We start from the raw sequence: 26,820 nt of genomic DNA, 5'->3' as shown, positions 1-26,820 counted from the left end.
AGATTGGCGATGTCTTAAGTCTTGTGGCAGTATTTTGTCTGTAATCTGGGTTCAGCTACAGCAGTCATTTTTTTTCTCCTTCTTAGTAGCTAGTGCTGTGTTTTTGACTTTCAGTCTGGGAACAACGCTGATAACACCCATGGTTTTAGTTGTTGCTCAGTGATGTTTACTGTGACCAAGGACTTTCTCAGTCTCATGCTCTGCCAGGGAGGAGGGGAAGCCGGGAGGAAGCAGAGACAGGACACCTGACGCAAACTGGCCAAAGGGGTATTCCATACCACAGCACGTCATGCCCAGTATATAAACTGGGGGGAGTTACCCGGAAGGCCCAGATCGCTGCTCGGGTCGGGCTGGGTATTGGTCGGCGGGTGGTGAGCGGTTGTGTCCTCTCCCCTTGTTATTCCTCTTAGCATTATCATTATTATTGGTAGCAGCAGTGATTTGTATTACACCTGGGTTACTGGACTGCTCTTATCTCAACCCGTGGGAGTTAACGTTCTTTCGATTCTCCCCCCCATCCCTCTGGGAGTGGGGGGAGGAAGAAGTGGGGGAGCGAGCGAGCGGCTGCGTGGTTCCAAGTTACTGGCTAGGCTTAAACCACGACAGTCTGTCAGACCGTGCTGTTAGGCTAAAGTTCTTGACAGTCATCAATTTGAAAACATTCATGTTTAAGGAAGTGCATTATGTAGCCAGATAACACTCACAATCTCTAAACAATTTTTGGTGTTATTATTTCATAGCCTTTGAGTAAAGGTGGATTATTATCCCGTGTGGGGTTCAGGAGCAACTTTTGCTGCTCTCCATTCTGACCCATGTGCTCCTTGTCTGCATGCCTGCCTTGCAAGGTGTCTGAGCATAGTAGCCCTAATCAGAGCTCTGATGGTTACAGCATAACTATATATCGAGCACAAAGAAATGCTGTACTGGTAAATGAGTGAATCTGTGAACAGAGCAGGTTCTCCCCTAGCTTTCAAATGTCATCAGCTATGGAAAAAAATGGACTAGAGAAAAATGACAGCATACTAATCCCTCTTATTTTACTGTCCTGACTTCCTGCCAAACAAATGTCTCAGCTGTGTAGTATGAGGTAAATGTACTAATTTGCTACAGTTAGCAATGTAAGACATTGATACAAGTACTGCATCTTCCCTTTGTAAATTCTTAGCTTCATAATTCAGTCAAGAACAAGTTGTCAGCATTATAATATTCACATTGTGTACAATATCTAGCGGGGAAAAATGTCTGCTAATGGCATTTAATGTCTAAAATCCTGCCAGGTTTTTGCTGTTTCATTTGATGATCTTTCCTGACCTTTTTAGAGGATTGCTCATTTGTGGAGTTGAAGTGAGCATCTCTGTGGTTTTGAAGGGAGCTTTGCCTGCAGGAGTCTGGCTGTTCTCAAATCTGGAGCACTGGCAGGGAGGCATTCCAGTTTGCCTTGTCTGTGTGGTGCCACCTTTGGCATGGGCTGATGGGATAGGTGGGAGCTCCAGGGGGTGACTGCTTGCCTCGGATACTTGCTGGGGCACCCCAGTAGAGAGTGGGCTGCTGGGCCAGCCACCATGTTTGCCTCCATCCCAGCAGTGGGTGTAGATACTGATACTGTAGATACTGAGGCCGCATCTTTGTGACCACACTGATGACTTGCATTTATTTAGTAATTATAGAGAGATCTGAAAACATTCCTGTTAGGAAGGTTTGCCGGCACTTCCTTTCCTAAGATCCTGTGTTCAGTTACCAACTGCTTTGCTTCTTGTCAGGCAACTGGGATTGAAATTCTCAAGGTTTGGCATCTTCTGCAGATGAAATGATTTTGAAAGTTTCAGACAAAATATTCCTTACTTCTAAAGAGGAAATGGGGGGGAAAAATAGTTTGTTTTGGTCAGCTATTTTGTGGCTAGTTCTGTGTGAAGTCCCATGCCCACCTGTGTGTAGCTGGTCCTTAGCACTTGATAGGCAAAAATAGAGTTCTTGTTTTAAAAAATTAAAAGCAGGGAAGAAGCAACCTCCCTTCATCTTACTTTTTGAATGCTGTTGCTTTTGCCAGTTATATTTTTGGCCAGTGGTATCACAACTATAAAGTACATTTCCATTCCTGAATGACATCGGAGATGTACTTTCGCAAATGTGCAAACTCTTTCCAGATGTTGATTTTTGGCTAGCCATACGTTTGAAAACCAGAATATATTTTAAAAGTTATAGTTGCACGGACCACCGCTTTGTTCTCTGTAGTGCCCCACTGGAACTGTTTGAAAGGTTTGCTCTTTTATTTATTCTCCATTGGCCAAGAAAGAAGTTGTTGAAAGGGAGCGGAGCACACGGGCAGTCAAGGCAGAAAGCACTGCAAGGGCTGAGATGGCTGCATAGGACTTCCCAAAACATAAGAAGCATTAACAGGGACAGTAACGAGGATTTCCAGCAATGGGTAAAGGTAAAGAAGCCTCACTGCAGTTACTGCCAAAATTATGAACAGACTATATTGCTGATGCTATCAGAATAAGTTAAGTTGAATTGCAAAACAAAGTTCCAAAGTTTCATTAACAATCCACATTCCAGTCAGGAAAGATTGCTTTTTTCCCCTCTGGACTCACCTGTAAAGGAATTTCTATTTCTGGTAATAGATCTACTTACATGATCTTTTCTGCTTAACTTTCATGAGAGTCATTCAGCTGAGCACAGACCAAGCAAGACTGTGTGTTCAGCCTTATCACAAGAGCTCCTTTTCTGTCAGCTCCTGTAGAATTGGGGTTTTCATCATTCTCAAAGCTCCACCAACTGTGGGAGCTATAATTTCTTCTTTATCTTGGAATATAATTTGTACAACAGCTGCTAGTTTAATGACAGGGCTATTTAGCTGGTAAAATTACCTATCGGGGAAATAACTTATGTTATCCTTTTGCAGTAATTTTAATTTATTTCTAACTACCAGTCATTTTCTTGGGCAATGGAAGGCAGCCAAGGTCATCCCAGGTTTCATTCTGCCCGTAAATCATCAGTTTGCAACTGTCTCCTGATTTTTATTGTTATCAGCAATGGCTGAACTAATGGAAATAAACATTGGATTGTATCCCAGTGGCAGATGAATTTTAGGGCAGGGCATTGTGTACAGACAGCACTAACAGAATTGAGCAAAGTTATTGCTCCTGCATTAGATATGAGTAAGCTTCTGGCTAAAATTCATTGATCTCTCTGAAACTATGTCAATCATACTCTGTTGCTAGACCATTACAGGCGAGTACTGTATGATTCACCGCTAAGTCCCTTTTTGAGTTTTACATGCATGTTGTGAAGTACCAGATAGGATGGGTGGCATGTAAACTGAGATATTATCTGGAGCTCTGCATAGGTGTTGGGTCAGCTTACCTGCTTATAAACAATCACCTGATGCATTCTTTGAGTGAGGAAGTGCACAGTGTGCCCCATAGTTCTCTCTGCTTTGTTTCCTGCCAAAATATTGCTAAGTTTGTGCTACAGGAGGACATGGAGCAAGTTTTAAAATGCTAGGTTTAAATTTCCCATCAATGAACTTTCTTTCAGGCTAAAGGAAGGGTGGTCTGCCTGGAAACGCAAAACACGGTTTTCGGAGTACAGCTCTCCTGCAGTACTCTGTGTTACTCAGGTCTGCATTCGGATAGCTACATCAGCTCCTACTGCAATAGAAATTTCATGTGTTTAACTTGGCCCAGAATTTTTAGTTAAAAAGGCTGTTATAGTTTATACCTTTTAATGATTTATTTAACGTGCCCTGGATTGCATGACATGCAGTCAGAGCAATCTCATTAGCTCTTTTACACATTAGAACTGCCTGAGGTCAGTGTTCAATATAATGTTCAGTAGATATAAGCACCTACCACGTAATTTGCTCATGCAGACTCTCATTGAATTATGCCCGTAAGGAACACTCACTTCTCTTAGAGTTAACCTTTGTTTTTAGTGGGTTGCTCTTAGTGCCTAAAACTGTATTCCAGCTTCTAAAATACCTTGTGATAATTTGTAAGTAGTAATTGGAAACAGTATTGAACTGATCTCCTGAGCAGATGCATGCCAAAGATCTGTTTCTTATTTAACTTTTCCTAGATACTTTATTGAAAGTCCTTTTCATTTTCTTGAATCAGTCCATATGATAAATGGTGATTTTTCTATCCAGTCCCTTTCTGAACATGCTAGAAACTTTAGAGAGTTTAGGTTTACATTTTGGAAGCAGCATATTGGGTTTTGGTTCTGTCTTATGCTCTGTGTCTGTAGCAGAGTTACAGTTCTGCACCTCAGTGGAACACGTTGTGTGGATCACTTTGCATCAGCAACTGCGCATGTGGGAGTGAGACAAACACCATTATTACAATGAATACCCTCTTCCCTGTCAATAAAAAACTGACAGTTACACACATAACAGCATTTAATTCTAGCTTTCCACTGTTTTAATGACTACATATACTTCAGGGCAAACATGGATGGGACCTGGAAGCTGATCGTTTGAGATAATGGAAAAGTGGAAGGGGGAGCCTGTGTTAACCTGCTGCAGCTGCGTGGGTCTGTAGGCAACATTAGCTTCTGCTGTTATCTTTCTGAGCATCTCTGCGTGCTGTTATACACCTTGCACATAATGTTGATGTCCAGCTCACTGTGATGCATTACTATGTCTAGGAATTCAGTCCTCAGATCTGCTCTTGACAGTCTCACGTTCAGCTCTGCATTTCAGACCAGCTGAACTAGCTCAGTGTTAAGTTGAAAATAGACAAACATGTGGATTGTGTTTGCAGCTAGCAATAAAAGAGTTCACGTATCACTTAAAAAATTGCAAGTCCTGCATACACTTCTAATCCTCTGGCATTGCATGAGCCAAGACATCAGGTTTTGGTTTCAGTTTCTGCTAGAATGTGACTTTAGTGCGATCCTCACCAGCAGGTGCTTCCTCTGCGGCTCTAGGCACAAGCGTGTACTTCTGTCTTTCAAACATGAGATGGCAGCAAAGCCCCTTCTGTGTTTTGACATTGGTACCAGCTGTTCACCTGAGTAACTGGTACTCGCTTTCCCTGTGGATTCCACTTTCTCATGTTGTCTGTGTGACTGGGATTCACCCACGATAGTAATATTTTTCCCATGTAAGTAGGGAATCAAGAACTGCTTGGACAAAGTGTAGTTGTCCAGCATGGTGATCCCAGCAATGGTTGCAGACTGCTGCTTGGTCCAGCATGCCAGGCTGAGTAATTCATGCCTTGTTGGCAGAGCCGTATTAAACAATGCAATTTATGAATTCATCTACTGAAAACTGGCTGGTGGCTGGGCATGGGAATTGTAAAAGATTGATAAGACTGGATATTTGGAAACGTTTGCTTTATCCATTGGAACATGTAAGCAGGCATCAGAAAGTCTGGGCTCTTCCCTAGTTTTTCCTGTAGGTTCACTGTTGTGCTGCCTTTTTCACATCTGTAAAATGCACTGATTCCCTTCAAGCTTTTGATTATTACAAGGTCCAGCCAATCATTGTGAATGCTTAAGCTGGTTAAATTGAGTGCCAGAAATCCAATTCTTGAGCTGGCTTTTAGGTAGTTTTATCTATTTGTGTTATAAAATACCTGCTAATTTTTTACTTTTCCTGGAAAAAATATGTGGTACCCTGCCTCTAGGCCAGAATTAAGCATTTTAGTGGCAGTACATCTTTTCTGACACACAGGAACATTTTTGAAGGATGAGATGTGAAATGCAGAAAACCAGTGGTGAGGCCTAATACTTCTTGCCTTTTAGTTTGAGCTAGACAGGTAGACATGGTTACACAATCATTATAAAACAACCCAAACACCTCCAGTTTTATTTCTTGCTAATAATGTTTGAGTGCACTTCTTTTTTTAAGCCAAGGGAGTTTCTGACAGGGGAATTTTCTCCCTTTAAAGGTGAAATGTAAGATATTTTGGGATTCCCCCCCTGCCCTAAGCCAAGGATAAAACCTGAAGTTCTCTGTGTTGTAAAGTTGAACTCCAGACAGCCCTCTCATGGCTGATAGATACGTTCATATTGACGCCTTAAGCCTCAGGAAGCTTGGGGCTGGCTGGGAAAAGAGTTAGCACTACCAGTTTGCTGCTGCTTCCTAGCTGATAGGTTGACACAAAAACCGCCATCTGGAATCTGCCATGGACGTTTCATTGAAGGAGTAGGGCTGTATTTTGATGTTTGCTGATACTCATTCCTCTGACTGCCACTGTCAGAGGTTCTTTGATTAAGAGCAGTGAGTGCTTCATGCAGCCAGCTGTCTGTAGGTGCCAGACCAAGGTCCATCAATTTCAAGACAGAGAAAAATTTCAAGACAGAGAAAAAGCTGAGTGCTTTGTTAGATTCCCTATATTAGGTAGTTTGAATGTGATCTGGAAAGTTTAAACTGTCCTTTTGCTCCCTGGATTTGAGTCTTGCAGTGAGCCTTACAGTTACTGATAGTTCCTTCCCTTATGCTCTGGAAAGCAGATAGTCTCCAGATGTGGCAAACTGGAATCCCTTTTTCTTTCCTCTTTTTTTCTTTCTGAAATCTGTGGAAACTCTGTCTTATTAACCTTCCAGTTGCTTGCACAGCTTGGAGGAACTGCTGGTGCTCTGCAGCGTGCCTGAGGTTCACACCATGTCTGATGTGGACCGCAGTGGAACAAACTAGGTCTGCTGATGGATTCCAAAATCTGATAGCAAAGTAGGTCTGAGTCAGGATCTGAGAAGCAAGAGCCAGAACTAGATTCATTTAGCCTACATGCTGTTACACACCAGTTTTCAAGCATCAAGGTGCTAATTCCATCTCCACTGTAAATGCGGAGTGACGAGTGCAGTGTGGCTCGCTGTAGCGTCATGCTCTCTGGTGCCTTTTCAGGCCTTGAACCATGAGAGGCCCAGAAATGCTAAATTTTAAATGCCTAAGCCTGTTACTTGCCTCATTTGCTTTCTCCTCTCAGGATCTCTATAATTAGACATGAGTTGGTCACTGCTGTACTACTGATGTTAAAAAGAGTTTAAGAAAGAGAAACTCTGCCACACAGCCCCATAGTTGTGAGGGGAAGGATAGTGGGATTTTGTAGTGCTTGTGTAAGGGTGTAAAGGGTCTCTGCAGCCTCTCCAGAAGAATTATTTTCCTTCTTGTGTTGTGGAACACCCGTGGCTGTCAAACACCAGAGAAATGTGCTATGTTCATCAACCAGATTGTACCTGGTAGCTTCTGTCTTTTTGTCAGGTGTCTGCTTTGTAGCACCAGTCATGAGGCAAATCCCCTCCTGATTGCAGAAAGTCATCAGCTGCTGTGGCTCGTATATTTGAGGGGAGCAGCCAGAAAGGTAGCAACCTTCCTCAGCATTTTCTGCACACTGTTGAGTACAGAAGATTTCAAGCTGGGAAACTGTGGTGTCCCTCCCCCTTGCCCAGATAGTGGGGGAGGACCATTCTGAGTACTGCTTAGAGAACCTCCCTCCACAGAAATCCTCAATACAAAGTCCAGCAGGTTAGGGATGTTTGTCAGGATCCTAAATCCCTAAATGTCTGTTAAGAGTGGTCTTATATGAAGATTTCATTTGATCTGGCAGTTTTAAAATTGTCCAAAATCCTATCTTCAGGATGCAGACATGTACAAAATGGAAGACCTGGATGAGGCAGTCATTATTTCTAGATTATGTGAACAACAGTCCAGCTCACTTGGGCTTTAGGAGAGCATCGGCAGCTTGGACTCGCGTCCTGGCTCAAGCACATTTAATTTGTTTTCACCAGTCTGTAGTTTAGAGGCAAAATGAGTAATAGGTCCCCAGCTGTGGAATATAGACTTCTGACTGTGCTTGTATGACATAAGTATGTGGTGTTATTTTTTCCTACAGTTTGAAATCAGGCAACTGCGGGCCCACCTTGCTCAGCAGGATTTGGACCTGGCTGCAGAGAGAGAGGCTGCACTGCAGGTCCCACATGTGCTGAACAAGCAGAGCAGCAAGAGGTACAAGGTGGTACCAACTGAAGATTCGGATGATGAAGCCACCGAGAACATCACTGAGTTGCGACCTCCACGAGGTGAGTGCTGCCTGTGTGTTGCTACCCACTGACACAGCTGATCCCTTGCATAGAGCTGCTGATACCACTAGATGCCTTCACTCTACCAGTCAATCAATTACTTTCCCTGGAGACTGCATTTTCCCATTTTTGCAAAGAGGCAAGGAGCTGTTTGCAGGAGCTGTTGTATTTGTGAACAGATTCTGAACCAGAATCTGTTCACAATAAATTGTTCAGAGCCAATAAAATGACTTGGGAAGAAAATGACTCTGTACCTTCCCAGTGTCCTCATGCTTATATCCATTAAACACTAAAGAAGTAGCAGCCAAATCAGAATTGGCAAAAGGATAATCACTCAGAGGTAAACACAGAGAAATTGAGAAGAACATTGAAAACCAGTTTTGGTCTCTGGCCACTAGCATTTCTGTGCTTTAGAGAGGACCCATGTGTAAGCTGTGAAGCCTGCCTTGCCTAGAGGCTGTGCTCTCACCAGGTTGCTTAAAATTGCCAATTCTGGCCAGCCCAGCTGTGCTTGGGCAGGGCAGCTCTGGTTCCAGAGAACGAATGATGTGCTGTATGGGCAGCTCCTGCTTGTATGTCTAAGTGCTAGGTGACTATGCATTCCATTGTGTGTAGCTGTATGTTGAGCAGGTGTGTGGTTCAGGACAGTAGCAACAGTTATTTATTTGCATCCATTTTTATCACAAAAGTGCTAGACCAGAAGTAATTTTGGGTAAGACATAGCTCTTTTTCCTGTGATCCCCCAACCCGAACGATGGAGTGCAGAATGTGTGTCCTGATCTCAGTAACATTTAATGTAATATTTCAGAGGAGACAACACTTTCTACCTTAGTGATATGTTAGTCTTCCTTGGACATCTTAGCTTGATTATCTTGGGAGATGAGCAGTATGTGAATCTATCTGAATTAGAGGTTTGGATGGTATCTTTATTTGGGTCAAACGCCTCAGAATTCAAGGCACAGAAATACTTCGATCAAAAGATTAAAGAAAAAAAGCTGACTGGGTATTTTCAAATGATGATCCTTTCCATTCTCTACACAGTAATGGAAGCACATAGAATTAATTTTGTTTTTTCCTCTTTATAATACCCAAGTGCTAACCACAGTTCAGCCATTAATTATTCCTGATTTGAAATTGTATTTAAAAGCAGACAGTTGAGCAGGCTGCCCCCTAAAATGCATTTCCCCCTTTTCTGTAGTATTTCAGAGGTCTCCCCAGTGGATATATTATAATTTATGCATGGGTTCCTTAAGGGTTACATTTGGAACTGGGAGGAGGTTTGCTGAAAGTTTAGTGCTGTGAAGATTCATCTAAAAGTTCTGTCCAAGGTATTCATTCCAACATCCAGGTTAACACAACTGCTCGCTATTTGGGTCTCCCTGAAAAACACTGGCCGCAGATGCAGCGAAGTAGATGCACAATCTTCAGGGTTGGTTTCTGTGTTCAATTAGGTTATGTGATTCACTGAAAAAAAGACATTCAGCAAATAAGAAAACATGCATTACTTTATATACCGGGAAAGGTGTAATTATGTTGTATTTAAACATTCATCCTGAGTATAGAGAATTTACTTCGATTGCCAGCAGTTATCTTATATTGCATACAAAGCCTTCGTAGATGCACTGAGTGCTTGTCTTCAGAAGCTAAACTCCGGTGACTGTGTTTTAACAATTGTCTTTTATGTTGAATGAGGAAGGAATTGGATAGAAAATAATTCCTGTGGTCTTACAGCAGGGAACACCCATCTGTGGATGGTCGACTACCAGCAAGGGGCCCAATTAAAACAGTGTCAGAAACCACAAAGCCCAACAATAACACTCAGTGCTTTAGTTCACAGTCCAGGTAGCAGGCAGTTGAGGCAGAGGGTTTTGCATGTAAAGTAGTAAGCTACCAAAGCTTTGAATCCTGCACCAGCAAGGCTGGCTTAGAGATTGCTTCTGTGTAAGCTAGAGGAGAAAGCAGTTACCCCTGGGGAAGGAATATCATGAGCCAGCCCTGCCTGGTTTTGACCCTTTCCACCTCAACTGGGTCATTCTTCTCCAGCTCTCCCAGCAATGTGCTGGCTGTTGCTGCAGCAGCTTTCACATTATCACTTTGGCATGCTGACAGCATTTTTATTCCTCTACACTGATGACTGATCTGACCAATAAAATATCAACAAAACCTGAATGTGGTATGTCAGATAGAAGAAGAGCATGTTTTCAGGTGAAGGTGCCTCCATTTGCAGTGTGGAAAGGGTATATCTGGTCGGTGTAGAGTACTCCTGAGACATGTCTGTGCAGAGCACAGGTTATCAAGCCATTTTCTGTAGGTAATTTCTTTGTCCTTCTACTTCTCACGTGCTGTGGTTACACTGGCTGTGCTATCTTCAGAGCTTTCCATGCCACTTGCTCTGCCTGGAACTGGAAGCTACCGGTGTTTTTAACTCCTGACTTTTGGGTCAAGGGTTATGTTTTGCAAGTTATCCTCTGTGTCAGACCACATTAGGAATTGCTTTGCATCCATTTTCTCTAAGCTGCATTTTTCCTCCTTAAAGATTCCTGAGTGATGACTGCAGTTAATCATTCTGTGTGCCACATGGCATTTGTGAGCTTTGAAAACATCTGCAGTCTCCTATTACACTGATGAGTTGGAGGACAAATAAGGGACTGAGTTGGTAATACTGTTAAAAGAAAAGCTACAGTTCAAAGCCACAGTTCAGCTGTTAGGCAGAACAGGCTCTGCTGCGCTGTTCTCTTATGTGCTGGCAGAACATTAGCCCTACATAGGACACCTGAGGGTAGGGTATGGCATGGAAAGCATGTGTTTGTGCCAAATTTAACTTTGTTAGCCTTCAAAAAATCACTGTCTTCAGCGTGCCCTGAATTCTGCCAAACCAGCAAGCTTGACTTGGCTAGTGTACATACTGCATAAGAAAATGGGGTATTCCATCTCAAGCTAATCTTATTTCCCCCTCTATACTGAACAATGGAAACATTCAGTGCAGGATACTTTACCGCCAAGGGGTTATGGAATAAGAAAGCATTGAGACTTTTTACTCATTTCCCTACCTGGGAGTTTTATGGGATAGTGCATAAGTTAAAGCTCCTCAGGGACAGCTGTAGCTTGTAGTCTAGTATTTACACTGGATTTTGTGCAAGCATTTACTACAGCATTCAGCAAAGTAAGTCAGGTAACCACAACATAGAATCACAGAATAGTTAGCTTTGGAAAGGAATTAAGATCATCTAGTTCCAACCCCCCTGCCATGGGCAGAAACACCTCGCACTAAACTATGTCACCCAAGGCCCTGTCCAACCTGGCCTTGAGCACTGCCAGGGTTGGAGCACTCACTACTTCCTTGGGCAGCCCATTCCAGCACCTCACCAATCACATGGTACACACAGCACCTCAGGGGATCTGTGTAGAGTCACACACACTGTGGCCTGCACCTAGAGAACTCTATGTGCTGGCTAATTTGGGCGCTTTCAGTACGTGTTTTCACCCAGCTTTTCTTTCTGAAGATCTTTGTATCTGAAGTGCCTTAATTGCTGGTACGAGACTGGGAGAGGCAAGAGCTCTAGTCAGATGGTCACCAGGCTCTGAAAGTGTCCCAAAACTGCCCAGCTAATATTTCATGCCTTTTCTTGAAAGACCGCTTCTGCAGGCCACACAGCAGTAAGCTGTTTGAGGCCTGGGCAGTCCTGTGCTAATTCTCTGAGCAGTACAATGTTAGCAGTTCCTCCTAACATTGTAGGAGTAAGTCTGTGGAAAATGTATGGATATATGGTATTTTCTGATTAATTTGGCTAAGAAGCAGGGAAGTTTTGAATGGAGGTTTTCTTCGTCTTGCCAAAAAATTGATCTCCGGAGTAGACAAATATGAAGGCTGAAACACATGCTTTCAGCATGCGAGTCAAAGGGTACCATTATCAACAGCAGAAAGCTGGTGAACTCCAGAGAAGGGCATGACTCTAGGAGCTATAAACCCGGGGTAGAGCTGTGACATTTGCTGCACTGTGAGCACTTCACTTAGCTTCTCTGCCTCAGTTTGTAAAGAGCTCAGGGTGAAAGCTGTTATATGCGAATGCACAGCTGCATCCCTAATGGTTTTCAGGACCATTGTGGTCAGCCTTTCCCTAAGAGAAGGGGAAATATCCTAAGTGCTGTCATCTCCTTTCTTCTTCCCAGAGACAGTTACCATTTGACATAATGGGAAATATTACCCTATCTGTTGATCTCTAAATGATAAAGGAGTTTTTTTCTCTTGCTGACTTCCTACCTCATGCAGCCTGTAAATGGTCATGGTCAGAGTAACAGCTAATGTTTTCTGCTCCTGCACAAATCATTTTTAGTGTTTGGTATACAAAGTTCCAGGCTTCAGGGAATGCCAGGTTCACAGTGCCCCATCTTGCCATTAATACTTCCTTCCAAAATTTATTATTCTTTAATCTCTCCCATAATATATGAATTAGAGTCCCTAGTGGAAATTCCTCATTTTCCTGCATATATCATTCCAGGTTTTGAAATTTTACAGTACTGCCATAGTTTAAGATTAATATAACCACCCTTCTATTCCTTTGAGCAGGAGCTGGATTCTAGCTCTGTTACATTGGATTGCAGAATGCTTGTTTTAGCTATTCTGAGTCAAATTTCCATTTTTATGGGGTTAGCAGTAAGTCTGTTGCTTTGGGGGACTGCTGCAATTTATGATCGTGCATGGAGAAAAGTAAGGCTTGCTCTCCCTATAGGTACCCACCATTTTGGAAGTGAAGGAAGTAGGATATCGGGAGGGGAACATGAAAAGTTCTGGAGCTTCAGAGGGCTTCCTTTAAGATTATTCCTAATCTGTCTGAGAAGACAGAGCGCAGCACTGGAGGGGATTTTGTCAGTTGTGCCTTGCAAGGCAGTCTGAGCTGGTTGAACACTTCTACAATCTAAGCCAGTTCCTTTGGTGATCATCTGTTAATGCTCCGAGAGCCCTGTTATTGCAGAACAATAGATAAAAAGTAGTTTATGGTTATTTTAAAATGTTAAAATGTATCTACTTTGAAGCCCACTCGTGGAAATGGTTATATCTTAAGTGCACTCTGCTTTCTGGTTAAACTCCATGTATCTGTGGAAGAGTGAGGATTTGGCTTCTCTGTAGGTGCCTCTTTCAGGCTTTGTGGTTCTCTGTGCACTGATCATTCAGGCAGGAGTCAAAGGAATTAAATGTTAAGCAACTCTTACATAAATGTGTGTGTAGTTAGTAAAGCTGGGCTCTTGAATTTCATATTCACCAAATGGGTGGGGTAGAAACTTCTGAGTTCCAGAAGTGGTGAACGTACAGTGTGTAAGGGAGAAGTTGTCTCCCATCATTAATGTAAAGAGGTGTGAAGACATGGCTGACAGGTAAAGGAACACAAATCTGCAACGTGTTCCGCTGTCCAAGTATGCAGCTTCTTTCACAATAACCCCTTTCATAAGAGATCGTGCTCCATGGGACAGCAGTGATGTGTTCTGCCCTCCCCTGCCATTATGACACTGTTCCGGCCTCTGCCTTTTCTAAACTTGTAGAAATCCTTTCCTCATTCCCAGTCTACAGTTATTCAATGCCAGTTTATAACAATTTGTCCTTGAATCCTTTCCCTGAAATTATCTGATGTTTACCCAACAAATTATTGGTTTTTTGGTAGCCATATTCCTTCTCAAACTTTGTTCTTCTACACTTGGCAAATGTGGATATTTCACAGAGACAGACCCAAGTTTCTCTGTGTTTACTTCAGGCTGACTGTAACAAATCAATTCCGATGTGGATCTGCTGGTCCATATTCATAGAGAACAAGGTTGGAAAGAGCACTGAGAGGTCCCCCAGGACATCCTCTCCCCAAAGCCACCAGCCATGCTGACACAAAGATGTCTTGTGTCTCAGCCACACTCAACTCAGCACACAGTGCTCTTGCAGCATGATCTGCTGAAGCAAGGGCCAAAGCCACCCAGTTTGTTGTCAGTTAAGGGTTTTGTTTTCCTGTCCCACCAGCATCTGTTGATAATGGAGCCTGTTCCATAGCCCAGGATTTCCTTCTGCACAATGGCTTCCATCTCAGGTTGATTTCTTACTTAGAACCAGGCTGCATCTGTTGCTCTGTTTTCTGTGTAAGCTGACTTTGCCAGTTCCTCTCAAGGTGGTTTACCCACATGCTCAAGCATCCATCCAACCTCTGCAGGGACTGTATGTCTGTGTGAATTGAACACTTACGTGGGTGCTGCAGCTTGCACTAATGTGTCAGTCTGCCTTCGTATGGAAAGCAAGGCAAGACTCCTGGAAAGTACCAGCTGGCTGTTCGTGTTTCCTGTTGGCACAAACTTTCCATGTTACTAGAGGGGAAAGGGAGAGAGACCTTCTAGGGCCAGCAAAGCAACAGGGAAAAAAACTCTGCTCAGCTCATCTTGCACAAGACCTGGATGATGAATCAGACAGTACAGCACAGCCTAGGGAGCATTCATGTGCCTTAACAAATGCATTTACAAGGGAGCAGTGGGTTGTGCTCGGACTGCTGAGAAGGAGCTTAGGTCTGGCTGACAATTTGGTGATGGTGAAGTTCAGATGGCTGTGATCAGACAGATCAGGAATGCGAGAGATTGCGGGGAACACTCAGTGGGCAGTTTTCCCCCGTGGATTGCCGCCCTCAGGAACACCTATAGACTTTTTTATGTTGTCTTTTCTTACCGCACTGCAGTGTCACACTAGTGCTGTGCTCTTCTGGGGCAAAGTCAGGCTGCGGCAGTGTTACTGGCTGGTGCCAGAGCAGTGGAGCTGTCATCGCTGTTCTTATTTCTAGAAGTGTTTAGAGGACAACAGCTTGATCTCATAACTTGTGCCTTGGAAAACCTCCCTGCTGAGAGTGTATCTTAGTGTTTATTGCAAAGTGTGTTTAATGCTATTTTTCTTTCCCAAATGTTTCTAAGTGGTATAGTGGTACTTTAAGGAGAAGGTGCCAGTGTCCGATAGCAGTGGTGGAGATGAAAGATCTGCTGCTTTGGATTGCTTTCTGGAGGAAAGTGGGAGTAAGACATTACCTTGAGGACTCACATCCTCAGTGGGAGGCTACACAACAGAAAAAACCTTCCAATTCAGAGAATTCAGCCTTGAGAGACAGAATGCAGTAAACTCAATGGCAATAAAAAAAAAGTAAAATAATAATGAAATATTTCCAAAAAAATCCTTTTTTTAAGGCCTCTAACCTAGAAAATGTGCAAATGGTATTTGCTGGGGCGGGGGAGAGTATTGCAGACTCATTCACTAAAGTCATCGATGAAACAAATAAAGGTCACTGTTGAGGGATTATAGAACTAAAAGAGAGATCTGCCTTGGGTGGAATGGCATTTATGTGCTTCACCATATTTATTAGTTTTTTATAGGGCCAGGAGAGAGAGATTACAAAGTTCTCTCTTGGGTCAGTTGAGATTATATGGGACTGTGCTCTAAAGAGTTTACTGCTCCCTGAGCCATTTTAACATGTGTTATGAGTCTTGCAGGAGAAGAACAGGCAGATAATTGGAAAACCTTCATCAGAAAGAATACAGTAGCTGTTAGATCCTGACCCAGAACCGCACAGTGACAGAGGTTTGGTAGGAGGCTTGAGAGATGGGGCTTGGTTTGACTTTACTGCACTTACAGCCTCGCAGAGTTACAGTGTCAGGAAAAGCTCATTTGGTTTTACGTGAGATAGGTAGGAGTCTGAGCAACCTTCCCAAGCAGACATTCCCTCTGCCCGGTGGAAAGCCCTGGTCATGTTGGAGTCAGCCCTCCTGTCCTTTTGTGGTCCCGTGTTACTCTGCTGCCTCACCTCTCACAGTTACATAGTTGGTGCCTTCCACTGGTTCTGACGCAGTTCCATGTGTTTTGTCATGTCATGCTGTTTTGGCAGTCACTCACACCCCACCCCACAGTACTGAAGCAAATAATGCTCCTGGACTACAGAGAACAGCCTGTTTCTGCTCACTCCTTCTCTTGCCCAGCAAAACCTTCTCTCAGCTGATTCCTCCAAAGTGCTTCTGCATATCTGACACTGATTCCCATCGCTCTCACTTTCCAGGGAAAGTTGTAGAACCATCTTTGTTCACCACAAGGTTAGAATGGGTTTCCACATGGGGAAGAGCTGCCTCACTCTTCCCGTCCTACCTTCTCAACTCACAACTACTGGATCTTTATCACCAGGTTCCCAGGGGAGTAAAGGCTTTAATTTGGTACGTGTAGATGTGGTGCTCAGGGACATGGTCGAGTGGTGGACGTGGCAGCGTTAGGTTTACAGTTGGACTTGATCTTAGAAGTATTTTCCAACCTCGGTTATTAATTCTGTGATTTCTCCTTGGTGAATCTAGCAAGAGGATCCCAATCACCATCCATACACAGTTTCCTAAGGTTGCCAGTTCCAGGGGAAATAAGAGGAAATGCTTTTTCTTCCTACTTGCTGCCAATTCCTTAATAAGTACCATTTGGCCATCTTTATGCCTTAAGGACTCCTAAATGGAAAGTTTCTTTTCTGGAAAAGGAAGTGCAGGTAACATTGCTGTGTATTTGTAAAGATGGGTTTATTTCTAGGAAAGGGGGGAAATTAAGTATTCTGAATCCTGAAAATTCCAAAGTGGCAGAAATCAGAAGATACTAAAAAAATAGGGCAACTGTGAAGAGTGTAGTATTTCTTGAGACAACTCCATTTCTGGAGCTGAAACTAAAATACACTGACAACAGTGTACTGACAACATTAATGTAGAACTTAAATAACATTAGTCTGCGCCTCTTGTGAAAGCTGGTCTCCCTGCTTCCTGCCTACCCCTAGCTGCAGATGTAGTTGTGTGCCTGATCTCGTTTGACTGCACATACTGAGCAGGGACTTCATCTCACTTAGATCACCAGAAAGTACTGAAACAATGTTGTGCGTGCAGTGCTGGACTTCTGATTTGTGTGTATGTTTTATAAGCACAAATAGTTGCTTTCAGTTTATTCAGTACATTTGTGGCATTTTTTTTAAACTCTCTGCTTTCAGCAATGCAGAATATAATGAGAGATAACTGAAATTGTATATAGCCTTTTCTGCCCAAAGTAGCTGAGACTCCCATGTGGCTAAGATGAGTTTGTTAATTGTCAGTTTGCTTTAATGTAATGATTCAGAAACTTAATCTGTTGTTGAAATATTTATTCTGCTGTTGTTTTTCCATTACTTTTCATCTTCTTTTATTCATAGGAAACTATTCAAAGTAAAAAAAAAACCAAAAAACTTAAATTATAGTTTACATACACATGTGTGTGTATTTAGAGATAAATTGATAGGCAATGTAAAACAAGGACTTTAATAAAGCCATCCCATCATAACATAGAACATCCCATAATACTGGCAGCTTTCCCAAGCCTGTGTGCAGATGGCCCTAGGTACAGCCAGGACCACGAGTGATTTTCCTTACCCCTCCAAGGGATCTAAGTGGGGGCATTGCAGGATTTCCTTTGCAGGAGTTGGCATTGGGCTTTGCTGATAAAAGAGCAGTCTACATCTCTGTGCTAAATGGGTTTGAAAGTAACTGGTCAGTTTGAAAATAGTGCCCTGGTATGTTCTGTGAGCTGATACGAGAGGTGGCCAGAGGAGTAAATGTGTGCGGTCCTAAAGAAGACATGGCTTGAGCCTTGCTGTAAGACACAACATGCAGATGAGTAATGGTTTCAAGTTGTTTTCTGACTTCGGTGCAAAGCATTGTGGCATTTAGGTCAGGCTCTGTGAGAGGCAAAGGAAGTGAGAGCACCATTGCCCCTGTTCCTGTTGGAAGCGTGGCAGTATGCTTTGGGAGGTGATAAGGAGGGGTGACCCCATGTGCAGAAACTGCCCTTGTTGGCCCTGTTGCGGTTCTGTTTTCCTTGCTTCTCTGCTTAGAATGAGACTGGAAGCGTGTTCCCAACAGTACAGACAGGTATTGTCTGATGGTTCCATGCCTGAACAAGAACCTGTATCTATACAGGCTGTCAGGTTTGGTGGCATTGAGGGTATAAATTATGCATGCTTGAAATGAAGTGTATTTTAGTAGCAGATAGCTGAAAAGCCTTGCAATGTACTCCTAATTCAGCAGCATTGCCTTGAGCTGCTCTGAGGCCTCTTTTTTAAACTCAGACATTAGCACAAAGCACACCTCTGACTGCAGGCATTTAAAGATCAACAAGGGCTGAAAAAGCTTTTAAGATCCAATGAAACCAGGAAAACAATCATGTTGCCTTTCAGTGTCAGGTTAGATTGCCTTCTTGTGAGTGCAGCTATTTCAGGTACAGAGTGCTTGGTGGTTTGGGTCTTGTTGTGTGGGGAAGGCGTTGCCCAGAAAACATCTGTTCCCTTCACCTGCAAACCACAATGTGCTGTGAAGAGGCAGGACTGCAGCCACAGAGGCCCAGGGGGACGAAGGAAATCTGGCTCAAAGGGATGAGCATGGTTTTCTGAAACACGGTATCAAAAAGAGCACTTAAAAGGAGAGAATGCTTTTAGAGCGCAGGATGCACTGCAAATTGGGCAGGTCAGGTTGCTTGTGAGCTTGAAATTCTTCATGGGTTGCCAGTGCTGTTTTCTTAGCAGCAATATTTGTGTCCTGCTCAGAATTGCAACATGAGAAGTTTATTTTCTTTTTCAGCAACTGTAAAATGTTTTGTTTTCCTGTAAAATAACAGGATGTCTTCTGCACTGTATGAAGCCCATATGAGCAACAGAGCTGCTGCTTTCCCTTTTGTGCTCATGTCTTCATTTTTATCTTACCATTGTTAAAGTTCAGATGTAGCTCTTAACACACATAGTACAAGTGCAGAACTACACCCTTGACTTGTGAAAATCTTTATAGTATATTTGAAACCAACAGTAGTGTATTACTGTAGTGTGTTGCCAAAACCCACCTGGTCTTTTAGCTTAAAAAAAAAGGTGATGCTCTGGGCATAGAGGGCAGAGGAGAGCCTTCCACAGAGTGGAATTTCAACTGTTTAATCAACTAAATGGTCTTCTAACAGCTGCCTTTTTGCTCTTTCAGAGGATGACATGAATAATTACATCAGTCGATACTACAATGAGCCAAGCAGTGGTAAGTTTTGCTTGAAACTGTAAATGTGAACTGTGTTTTTAATTGCCCTGTGTGCTGTAAACCAGGTGAGGCTGAACAGTGATGTAGATTGATCCATCATGGACCCATCCTCAAAATGAAACACACCATGGCATCTGTTGTTTTTTTCCATGGAAGATTGTACCAGAATAGTAATTCTCTAGTGGCTGAAGGGCCCCAAGTTTGCGCCTGCTGAAGGTGTTCATAATAGCTTGGAGCTGTGGGAGAGGTTAATTCCCCCGAGGTAGGCTGTCCGGGCTGCAGTGCCGTTCAGGTGGACCTGAGAATGAACTGCAGGGACAAAACAAAGGCAGAGAAGTTGGGCGGTGGCTTAGCCAGCACTGTGCTGGTGGACCTGAGTGGGAAGAACCTTGGCAGCGGGCGCAGGCCATCACCCAAGCTCTGGCTTAGCACCGCGGGATCCTGCTGGCATGGGGGGCTCTCAGCAGGGCTAGACAGGCAGAAGGGTGGGGAGCACCCCCTTACCTATAAAACACTTACTAGAGAGAGAGGTGTGTGTAGATATAATGTAGTATAGATGTATATCCCCATATATATAAGGGGATATATAAAAAGTGTGTGTAGCTGCATATACACACATATATATATAAAATATGTATATATGTGTGTATGTGTATGCATATAATGTATTATATATGCATACGCATATGCATACAGCCCATACATGCATCCCTATATATAGTATGTGTACACACAGTGAAATATAGACATGTAGAAAGATATATCTAAAGATGTGTCTGTGTATAGACATACATATGATGTAGAATTAAATGTGCATATCTATATGCATATAAATCTATAATGTATTATACATGCCTATCCTACATATATACGCAGAAACTCAGACACACGTATTTATATATAAAAAGACATAAGTAAAAATATGTATGTGTTTGTACATACATTTGTATAAGGTATCGTGTATGTATGTCCAAACACACATGCATCCCCATAAATATGAGAATATTTATGCATACAAAGGTATGTATTTGACTCTAAATATAAAGACATATGTATATGTCTATATACATACAAAGATGTGTGTGAGAGGCTATGTCCATATACATAGAGATAGTTTATCTAAATATATATTAAAATATATAAAAAGATAGATGTAAAGGGTAGGGAGTGTGAGAGGAGGAGAGCTGGTCTGTTATAAAAATTTCTCTATGTATATGTAGAATGTATTACATAGTTATATCCCCATATAACTCATGCACACAGATACGTACATATCTACAGCTGTCTGTGTAAGATAAGACTAAATAAAAGTGTCTGTAAGTGTATGGTTGTAAACATACATGTAAAATGTATGAAATATCTATATCCCAGTAAATACATCTCTAGATTGATACACAGGTGGATATATATATATATATGCTTATTAAAGACATCTTCTGGTTTTTTTATGTATATATAAAATAAGAGATGTAACAGTGTCTGTGTATATACATACATATTCTGTACTATATGAAATCTGAATGTACGTGTGTGTGTGTGTGTGTATATATATAAGTATAATATCTTACGTATAGCTCCATATAGATCCCCACATATATACATGGTTATACATGTTTCTACATTAAGGTATGTACATGTGTATGTGTATATGAATATATGTCTATATATGTTTCTATATATGTAAAGATCTATAAAGGTGCTTGGGCACAACTGTGTATATACGTATATTTTGTATGCATTATATAGAAATATGAATGTGTGTGTAGATATAATCTATATCAGTGTGTAGCCATATACATGGATATGTATTTACATATAAAGATATGTCTCTGTATACATATGTAAGTCTATATAAAGATAAAGGGGGAGTGTCTATGTATGTATAACTGCATATGCATAGATACATTGTTGTATACAATAAATATTAGCAGGTGTGTGTCACTGTATACTTCTATAGTATGTATAAAGTGTGTGTATACGTGTATAGGTATCATGAATATGTATGTTGCCATATAGATCCATGGAGTTATAAAATCACATTTGTATATAAAGGTATGAATACATGTGTGAGAGGAACTGTTTATATACATATATTTATGTAATATATATAAAAAGTGTGTTTAAGTGACTGTATAACATGTATTTTTAGTATGTACAATATTCTTTACAGTGAGGGTGAGCCACTGGCACAGGCTGCCCAAGGAAGTAGTGAATGCTCCATCCCTGGCAGTGCTCAAGGCCAGGCTGGACAGAGCCTTGGGTGATAATGGTCTAGTGTGAGGTGTCCCTGCTCATGGCAGGGGGGTTGGAACTAGATGATCTTAAAGTCCTTTCCAACCCAAACCATTCTATGATTCTATGTATTTCCTACAATACAGGTATATATGTGTGTGTATTATGTATAGGTATATTATGTCTATCCCTATGTATGAAATTCCCTGTGTAAATATACACACAGAGAGGAAAAAAAAGTAGGGTGTGGGAGTGTGTGTATATGTTTTTATTTAAAGATAGGTAATTATATATTTTAAAAGGGCTGTGAGAGAGACTGTGTCTCTATCTTTTTTAATCTCTTTTATGGAATAGTGTTATTATGTATAATCTGTATTATGTGTCTGGTTTATGTGTAAACTGTGTATGAGTGCTTGTGTGTATAAACATATATAGGTATATGGTATTTTGTATATAGGTATATCTTTATACAGCCCCCTTATATGTGCGTGTGTATAAAGCTATGTATGTGTGTGTATGCAGACAAGTATGAACACAAGATAAAGATCCTTGTGTAGCTACACAGATATTTTATATATGTATAAAATACATGTAAAGCTGTATGTATGTATGTGGGTGGGCATGTGAGAGCCGGTACCTACATGTATGTAGTTTATATATTAGAAAAACCATGAGAGTGTATCTATACACATTTGTGTCCATGTGCTGGTGCACACAACCCCTCCCCCCCCACACCCCCTATCCCTTGCACCATGCCAAGGTCTCAGGAATTCCCATCAAGCCTCAGCCTCTACGTGAGGAGTTGGCAGTGACACATCCCTTGACCCTACCTGAGGCTCCTGGTCCCTGCCCAAGGCAGGAAGCAAGAACTGGGATAACCAGTCACCCCTGATCCCCCTGGACCACTCCTTCCCTGAGTGGAGCCTGGGTGGAATGGTGCTGTTGGTATGGGAGGTTTGAAAATGTCTAGTAAGTACTGACTGGGGTTGTGACTAGGATGGAAATGTGCTGGTGACTAAAGCCCATCATCTTGCGACCCTGTAAATCATGGTCCAAAGTGATGCCCTTAGAGCTCTCCTGGAGCACATCTCCCTCTGCATGGGACCATGAGGACTGTCACTGAAAGACAGAACCTGGGATGAAGTCCCCCACTGCTGGTGACGCAGCCCTTGCCCCCTTAGAAGCAGCAAGCTATTAGAGGTGAACATTTCACTTGACTGGAGGGGAATTATTAACAGGTATCTTCTGTATCTTTATGTATGTATGTGTTTATAGATTGTTACAGCAACTGCAGTAAATGCTGTTGACTCATTTAGATGTGCCTTAAAACTGCAAACTGCTGACGCTTGTAACCCTTTGTCCTGTTGTCCAAGTCTGAGAAGAAGACTGGATCCGGCCCCCCACTTAGGCTCCTTTGGGAATTTAGAGAACAAGGGGGGCTAGGCTGAACCTCGTGACTCAACAGGAGGGTCTCCCTTACCCTTCGTGCCCTTGGTCTGTCATTTTTAGCTTGATTGTGTGTTGCTGTTTATCGGTGTGATCCCTCCCCCCGCTAACAGGGTGAGCCTTGCTGTCACCTTCTGTGACTGCACGCCTGTATCCATCAGTGAAAACTGCCCTTTCCCCAGAGCTCCGCTTTGATGGTGGTTCTGTGAGCGACCCTGAACCACTGCTCTCACAACAGTACTAGGTATTGCATGTACAAATGGCTGTACGTGTCTAAGTAGCATATATTATAAATGTGGGTACTTGTATATATGAAGATGTGTATATGAAGCCCGTATATAGCTGTTTGAGACTGTATCTCTACACACAAATTATACATGGCTATCTACAGAATATGTGCATACACACAGATAAAAATTTTTAGAGGGACGCAGCATTATTTGTATTTGTGTGTATCCCTCCCCAGTATATACATGGCCATGTATAAAGATGTATGTATATGTATAGGTGAATGGTTGTTCAAAAAGATAGATGCATAGGAAGGGAGGGGTGACAACATCTGTGTATATACCTGCATACACATAAAATTACGTTTGTGCATGCTCATGTATAATGTATTCTGTATATTTATATCCCTATATATATTCCCCATGTATATACAGACATACATGTTTATATATAAAGTTAAAGCTTTATATATACATTGTGTACTATATATGGGGAAGCTACAGACACATATTCCGCCTATCTATATGGATAAATCTAGATGTGAAGAGTATGTGTATATATCTATACATACACATACCTGTATTTAATATGTGTGTGTGTGCACTTATGTATAGGTATATGGTATTAGAGATGTACAGCTCTCTATATAACAACTCCCTTAATATAGATACATAAAAAGGTGTGTATACACGTAATTTTATATGGATAATGGGTAGTACATACAATATGGATGTATGTGCTCAAGTAAGTATGTGTAATGCACTTGTTACGTATCCCTACATTTACATTCCCTGTGTATCTACCCAGAGTGAGTAGTATATCTATAAAGAAAGAGAAGTATGTGTGTGAGAGACAAAATGGGCATCATCTCTGTAGAGATGATGATACATAGGTAAAAGGATACATACTATAGTGCATGTGTCAAATGTCTGTCTGTACATATATATATGTTTACTGTATTATACATGGGGTCCTTATACACACACATATTAACTATATTGATAGGGATAATCTGTAAATATTGCATGTATATAAAATGTGTGAGCTACTTTATATAGACACACAGATATATGGTATTGAATAAGTGTGTGTACATATATAGAGGTATGTGGTAGTATTTATAGATGTATATCCCTCCATATTAATCCTTATTATACAGCTATAATGATTATGTAAAGACGTGTGTATCTATATAAATGTCAGTAAAGGGGGGGGCCATATACAGGTATAATGGATTCTTAATACATGTATCTATACACATACATGGAAAAATATATACATGTGTATTATGTAAAGGGAGTAGGTATGTTTACGAATAAATCTGTATTTAAATAGGGGACTGTTGTTACAGAGAGCATGCATATGTCTGTGCACGTGTGTCTGCACAAGTACATGTGCCTGCCTGCATGCCTGGGTTGTGTGCATCTGCCTGTGTCTGTGTGCACACGTCTCTGGGTCTACGCATGTCTGTGTGTGTGCGCACATGCCTGTGGCTGTACATGTGTGTGCGTGCACTCAGGTCTGCATGCATGTTTGCATCTTCTGTGTGTCTGCCTGTGAGTGCATGTATGTGTGTGTATATACACACACACACACATATATATGCATGCTTGTGTCTGTGTACCTGCATGTGTGTATTGTGTGTGCATGTCTGCCTGTGTGTGCAGGTCCATATGTCTGCATGAGCATGTTTTTCTGTATCTGTTCATGGGTCTCTGTGCATTTGTATGTTGGTGTGTATCTGTGGGGCAGCATGTTTTTCTGGGTCTGTGCATGTGTCTGCACATCTCTGTGGGTCAGTGCATGTGTGTATATACACTGTATCACATGCGGGCCTCCTAACCCCCCCCCCCCCAATATTTGTATGGATGATTTTATATATAAATATGTGTATATTAAATGTTTGAGAGACTGTGTATAGACACACAAACATATATAGAGTATTCATGCACATACATATAGATATACAGTATTGATTTAGATTTATATCTCTCTGTATTTATGCCCATTCTGTATGTGGCTATGGATATAAAAAGATGCGTATCTATAAGTGCGTGTGTGTGTGTATACAGCTATATCAACTGGGGGGGGAGGGGGCTGTTCCTGTGTAGGTATAATGTACTTTTTTAAATATCTGTTTCATAAATATATATATATATACACACAGAGAAATGTATACATATATTTATATAAAGCTAGACAGGGTGTGTGTATGAGAAGCAATTATGTCTTTAAATGGAAAAAGAGAAGGCTGCGTGGAGACCTCATAGCAGCCTTCCAATATCTGAAGGTGGCTACAAGGATGCTGGGGAGGGACTCCTCTTCATTAGGGACTGTAGTGGTAGGACAAGGGGTAATTAATGGCTTTAAACTTAAACAGGGGAAGTTTAGGTTAGATCTAAGGAAGTTCTTCACAGTGAGGGTGGTGAGGCACTGGAATAGGTTGCCCAAGGAAGTTGTGAATGCTCCAACCCTGGAGGTGTTCAAGGCCAGGTTGGGCAGAGCCTTGGGCGACATAGTTTAGTGTGTGGTGTCCCTGCTCATGGGAGGGGGGTTGGAACTAGATGACCTTAAGGTCCTTCCCAACCCAAACTAGTCTATGACTATTCTATGAAATGGAGGACAAGGTACTATACTGTATAAAAAATGTCTGTACATTTATAGGTATTATACAAGGGGTCTTATATACACGGACACACATTCCCTTTATATGGATTAATCTCTGTACTGTGTGTATATAAAGGGGAAGGTCTGTTTGGGGGGGAGGAGTGTATATATATCTATCTATATATTTTATGTATGTGTGTATATATATATATATACAGGTATGAGCTAGAGATGCATATACATAATATATGGGAGCATACATGTATGTATACTGCATCTATACATGTGTGTGTAATTTAAAAGCTGTATAAAAAAGGGGCTTTGTGTTCATGTATAGATATGATGTATTATATACACATATCCCTTAATATCCATTCCCCATGTATATACGTATACATAAATATTTCTAGATAAAGATAAGTGTGAAAGAGAGAGCAAGTGCATGTGTGTTCTGTTTAAAGATAGATAATTATATGAATTTAAAGAGGGGGCTATGTACTGTATGTGTGTGAGTATATAGATATTAAAAATAAGGGTTTGGGAGTATGTAATAATGTATAGATATATTTTCACATATATGTACACACACTGAGCTTATATACATCTTTTGCATAGACACACACAACAACATACATATATTTACATAAAGGGGGTGTGTGTGTGCAAAGTTAGAGGATATATAATTGTAGATGTGTATGTATGCATGTTCTAGATAACATGTATACACAGCTGGAGGTACCTTGTATTATTTATATATGTAGATGCCCATTTTATGTATATGGCTGTGTGTATCTCCATAAGGCTGTGTGTATCTATATGCGTATGTATCTGTATATGCATGTGTATCTAAAGCAAGCGCTGTAAGGGAGAGGTGTGGTACAGACATAGCTATGTTACGTAGGTACGTATGTATAAAGCAGAGAAGCTCTAGGAGAGGGCAGGACACACTCTACTGACTGGCTGTGGCCCTCCCCACTGGCGGTACTCACTCCTCTCTGCTCTCTTCCCTGCAGACAGCGGTGTCCCCGAGGCAGCCATCTGCGTGGTCACCACTGCTGCCATCGACGTCCACCACCCCAACATCTCGTCGGACCTTTTCACAGTGGAGGTGCCCATGCGCCTGGGCAGCACCGGCACGTCTGCCAGCGTCACATCGGGCAGCGCCTCACGCTCCACTGTCAGCTCGGGCACGCAGGCCTGCAGCGAGAGCAGCCAGAC

The 26,820-nt window shown here is 41.9% G+C and overlaps 1 protein-coding gene across 1 annotated transcript in view; it reads left to right on the top strand.

Moving 5' to 3' along the window:
• Positions 1 to 26,813, top strand: part of LOC104412973 (chromosome unknown open reading frame, human C15orf27) — a gene marked incomplete at its 3' end in the record, with an annotated part of 58,503 nt that extends 31,690 nt beyond the window's left edge. Inside the window, exons 8-10 of the mRNA XM_010023838.1 lie at positions 7,836 to 8,022; positions 19,039 to 19,089; positions 26,616 to 26,813. Of these exons, the coding sequence (XP_010022140.1) occupies positions 7,836 to 8,022; positions 19,039 to 19,089; positions 26,616 to 26,813 (436 nt within the window). The remainder of the gene's footprint in view (positions 1 to 7,835; positions 8,023 to 19,038; positions 19,090 to 26,615) is intronic.
• Positions 26,814 to 26,820: the final 7 nt, after the last annotated feature.

Source organism: Nestor notabilis, unplaced genomic scaffold, assembly GCF_000696875.1.
Source record: "Nestor notabilis isolate BGI_N333 unplaced genomic scaffold, ASM69687v1 scaffold33411, whole genome shotgun sequence".
NCBI lineage: Eukaryota > Metazoa > Chordata > Aves > Psittaciformes > Psittacidae > Nestor > Nestor notabilis.
Note: the sequence above shows the minus strand (reverse complement) of the source record. Positions and strands in the feature narration are given on the sequence as shown.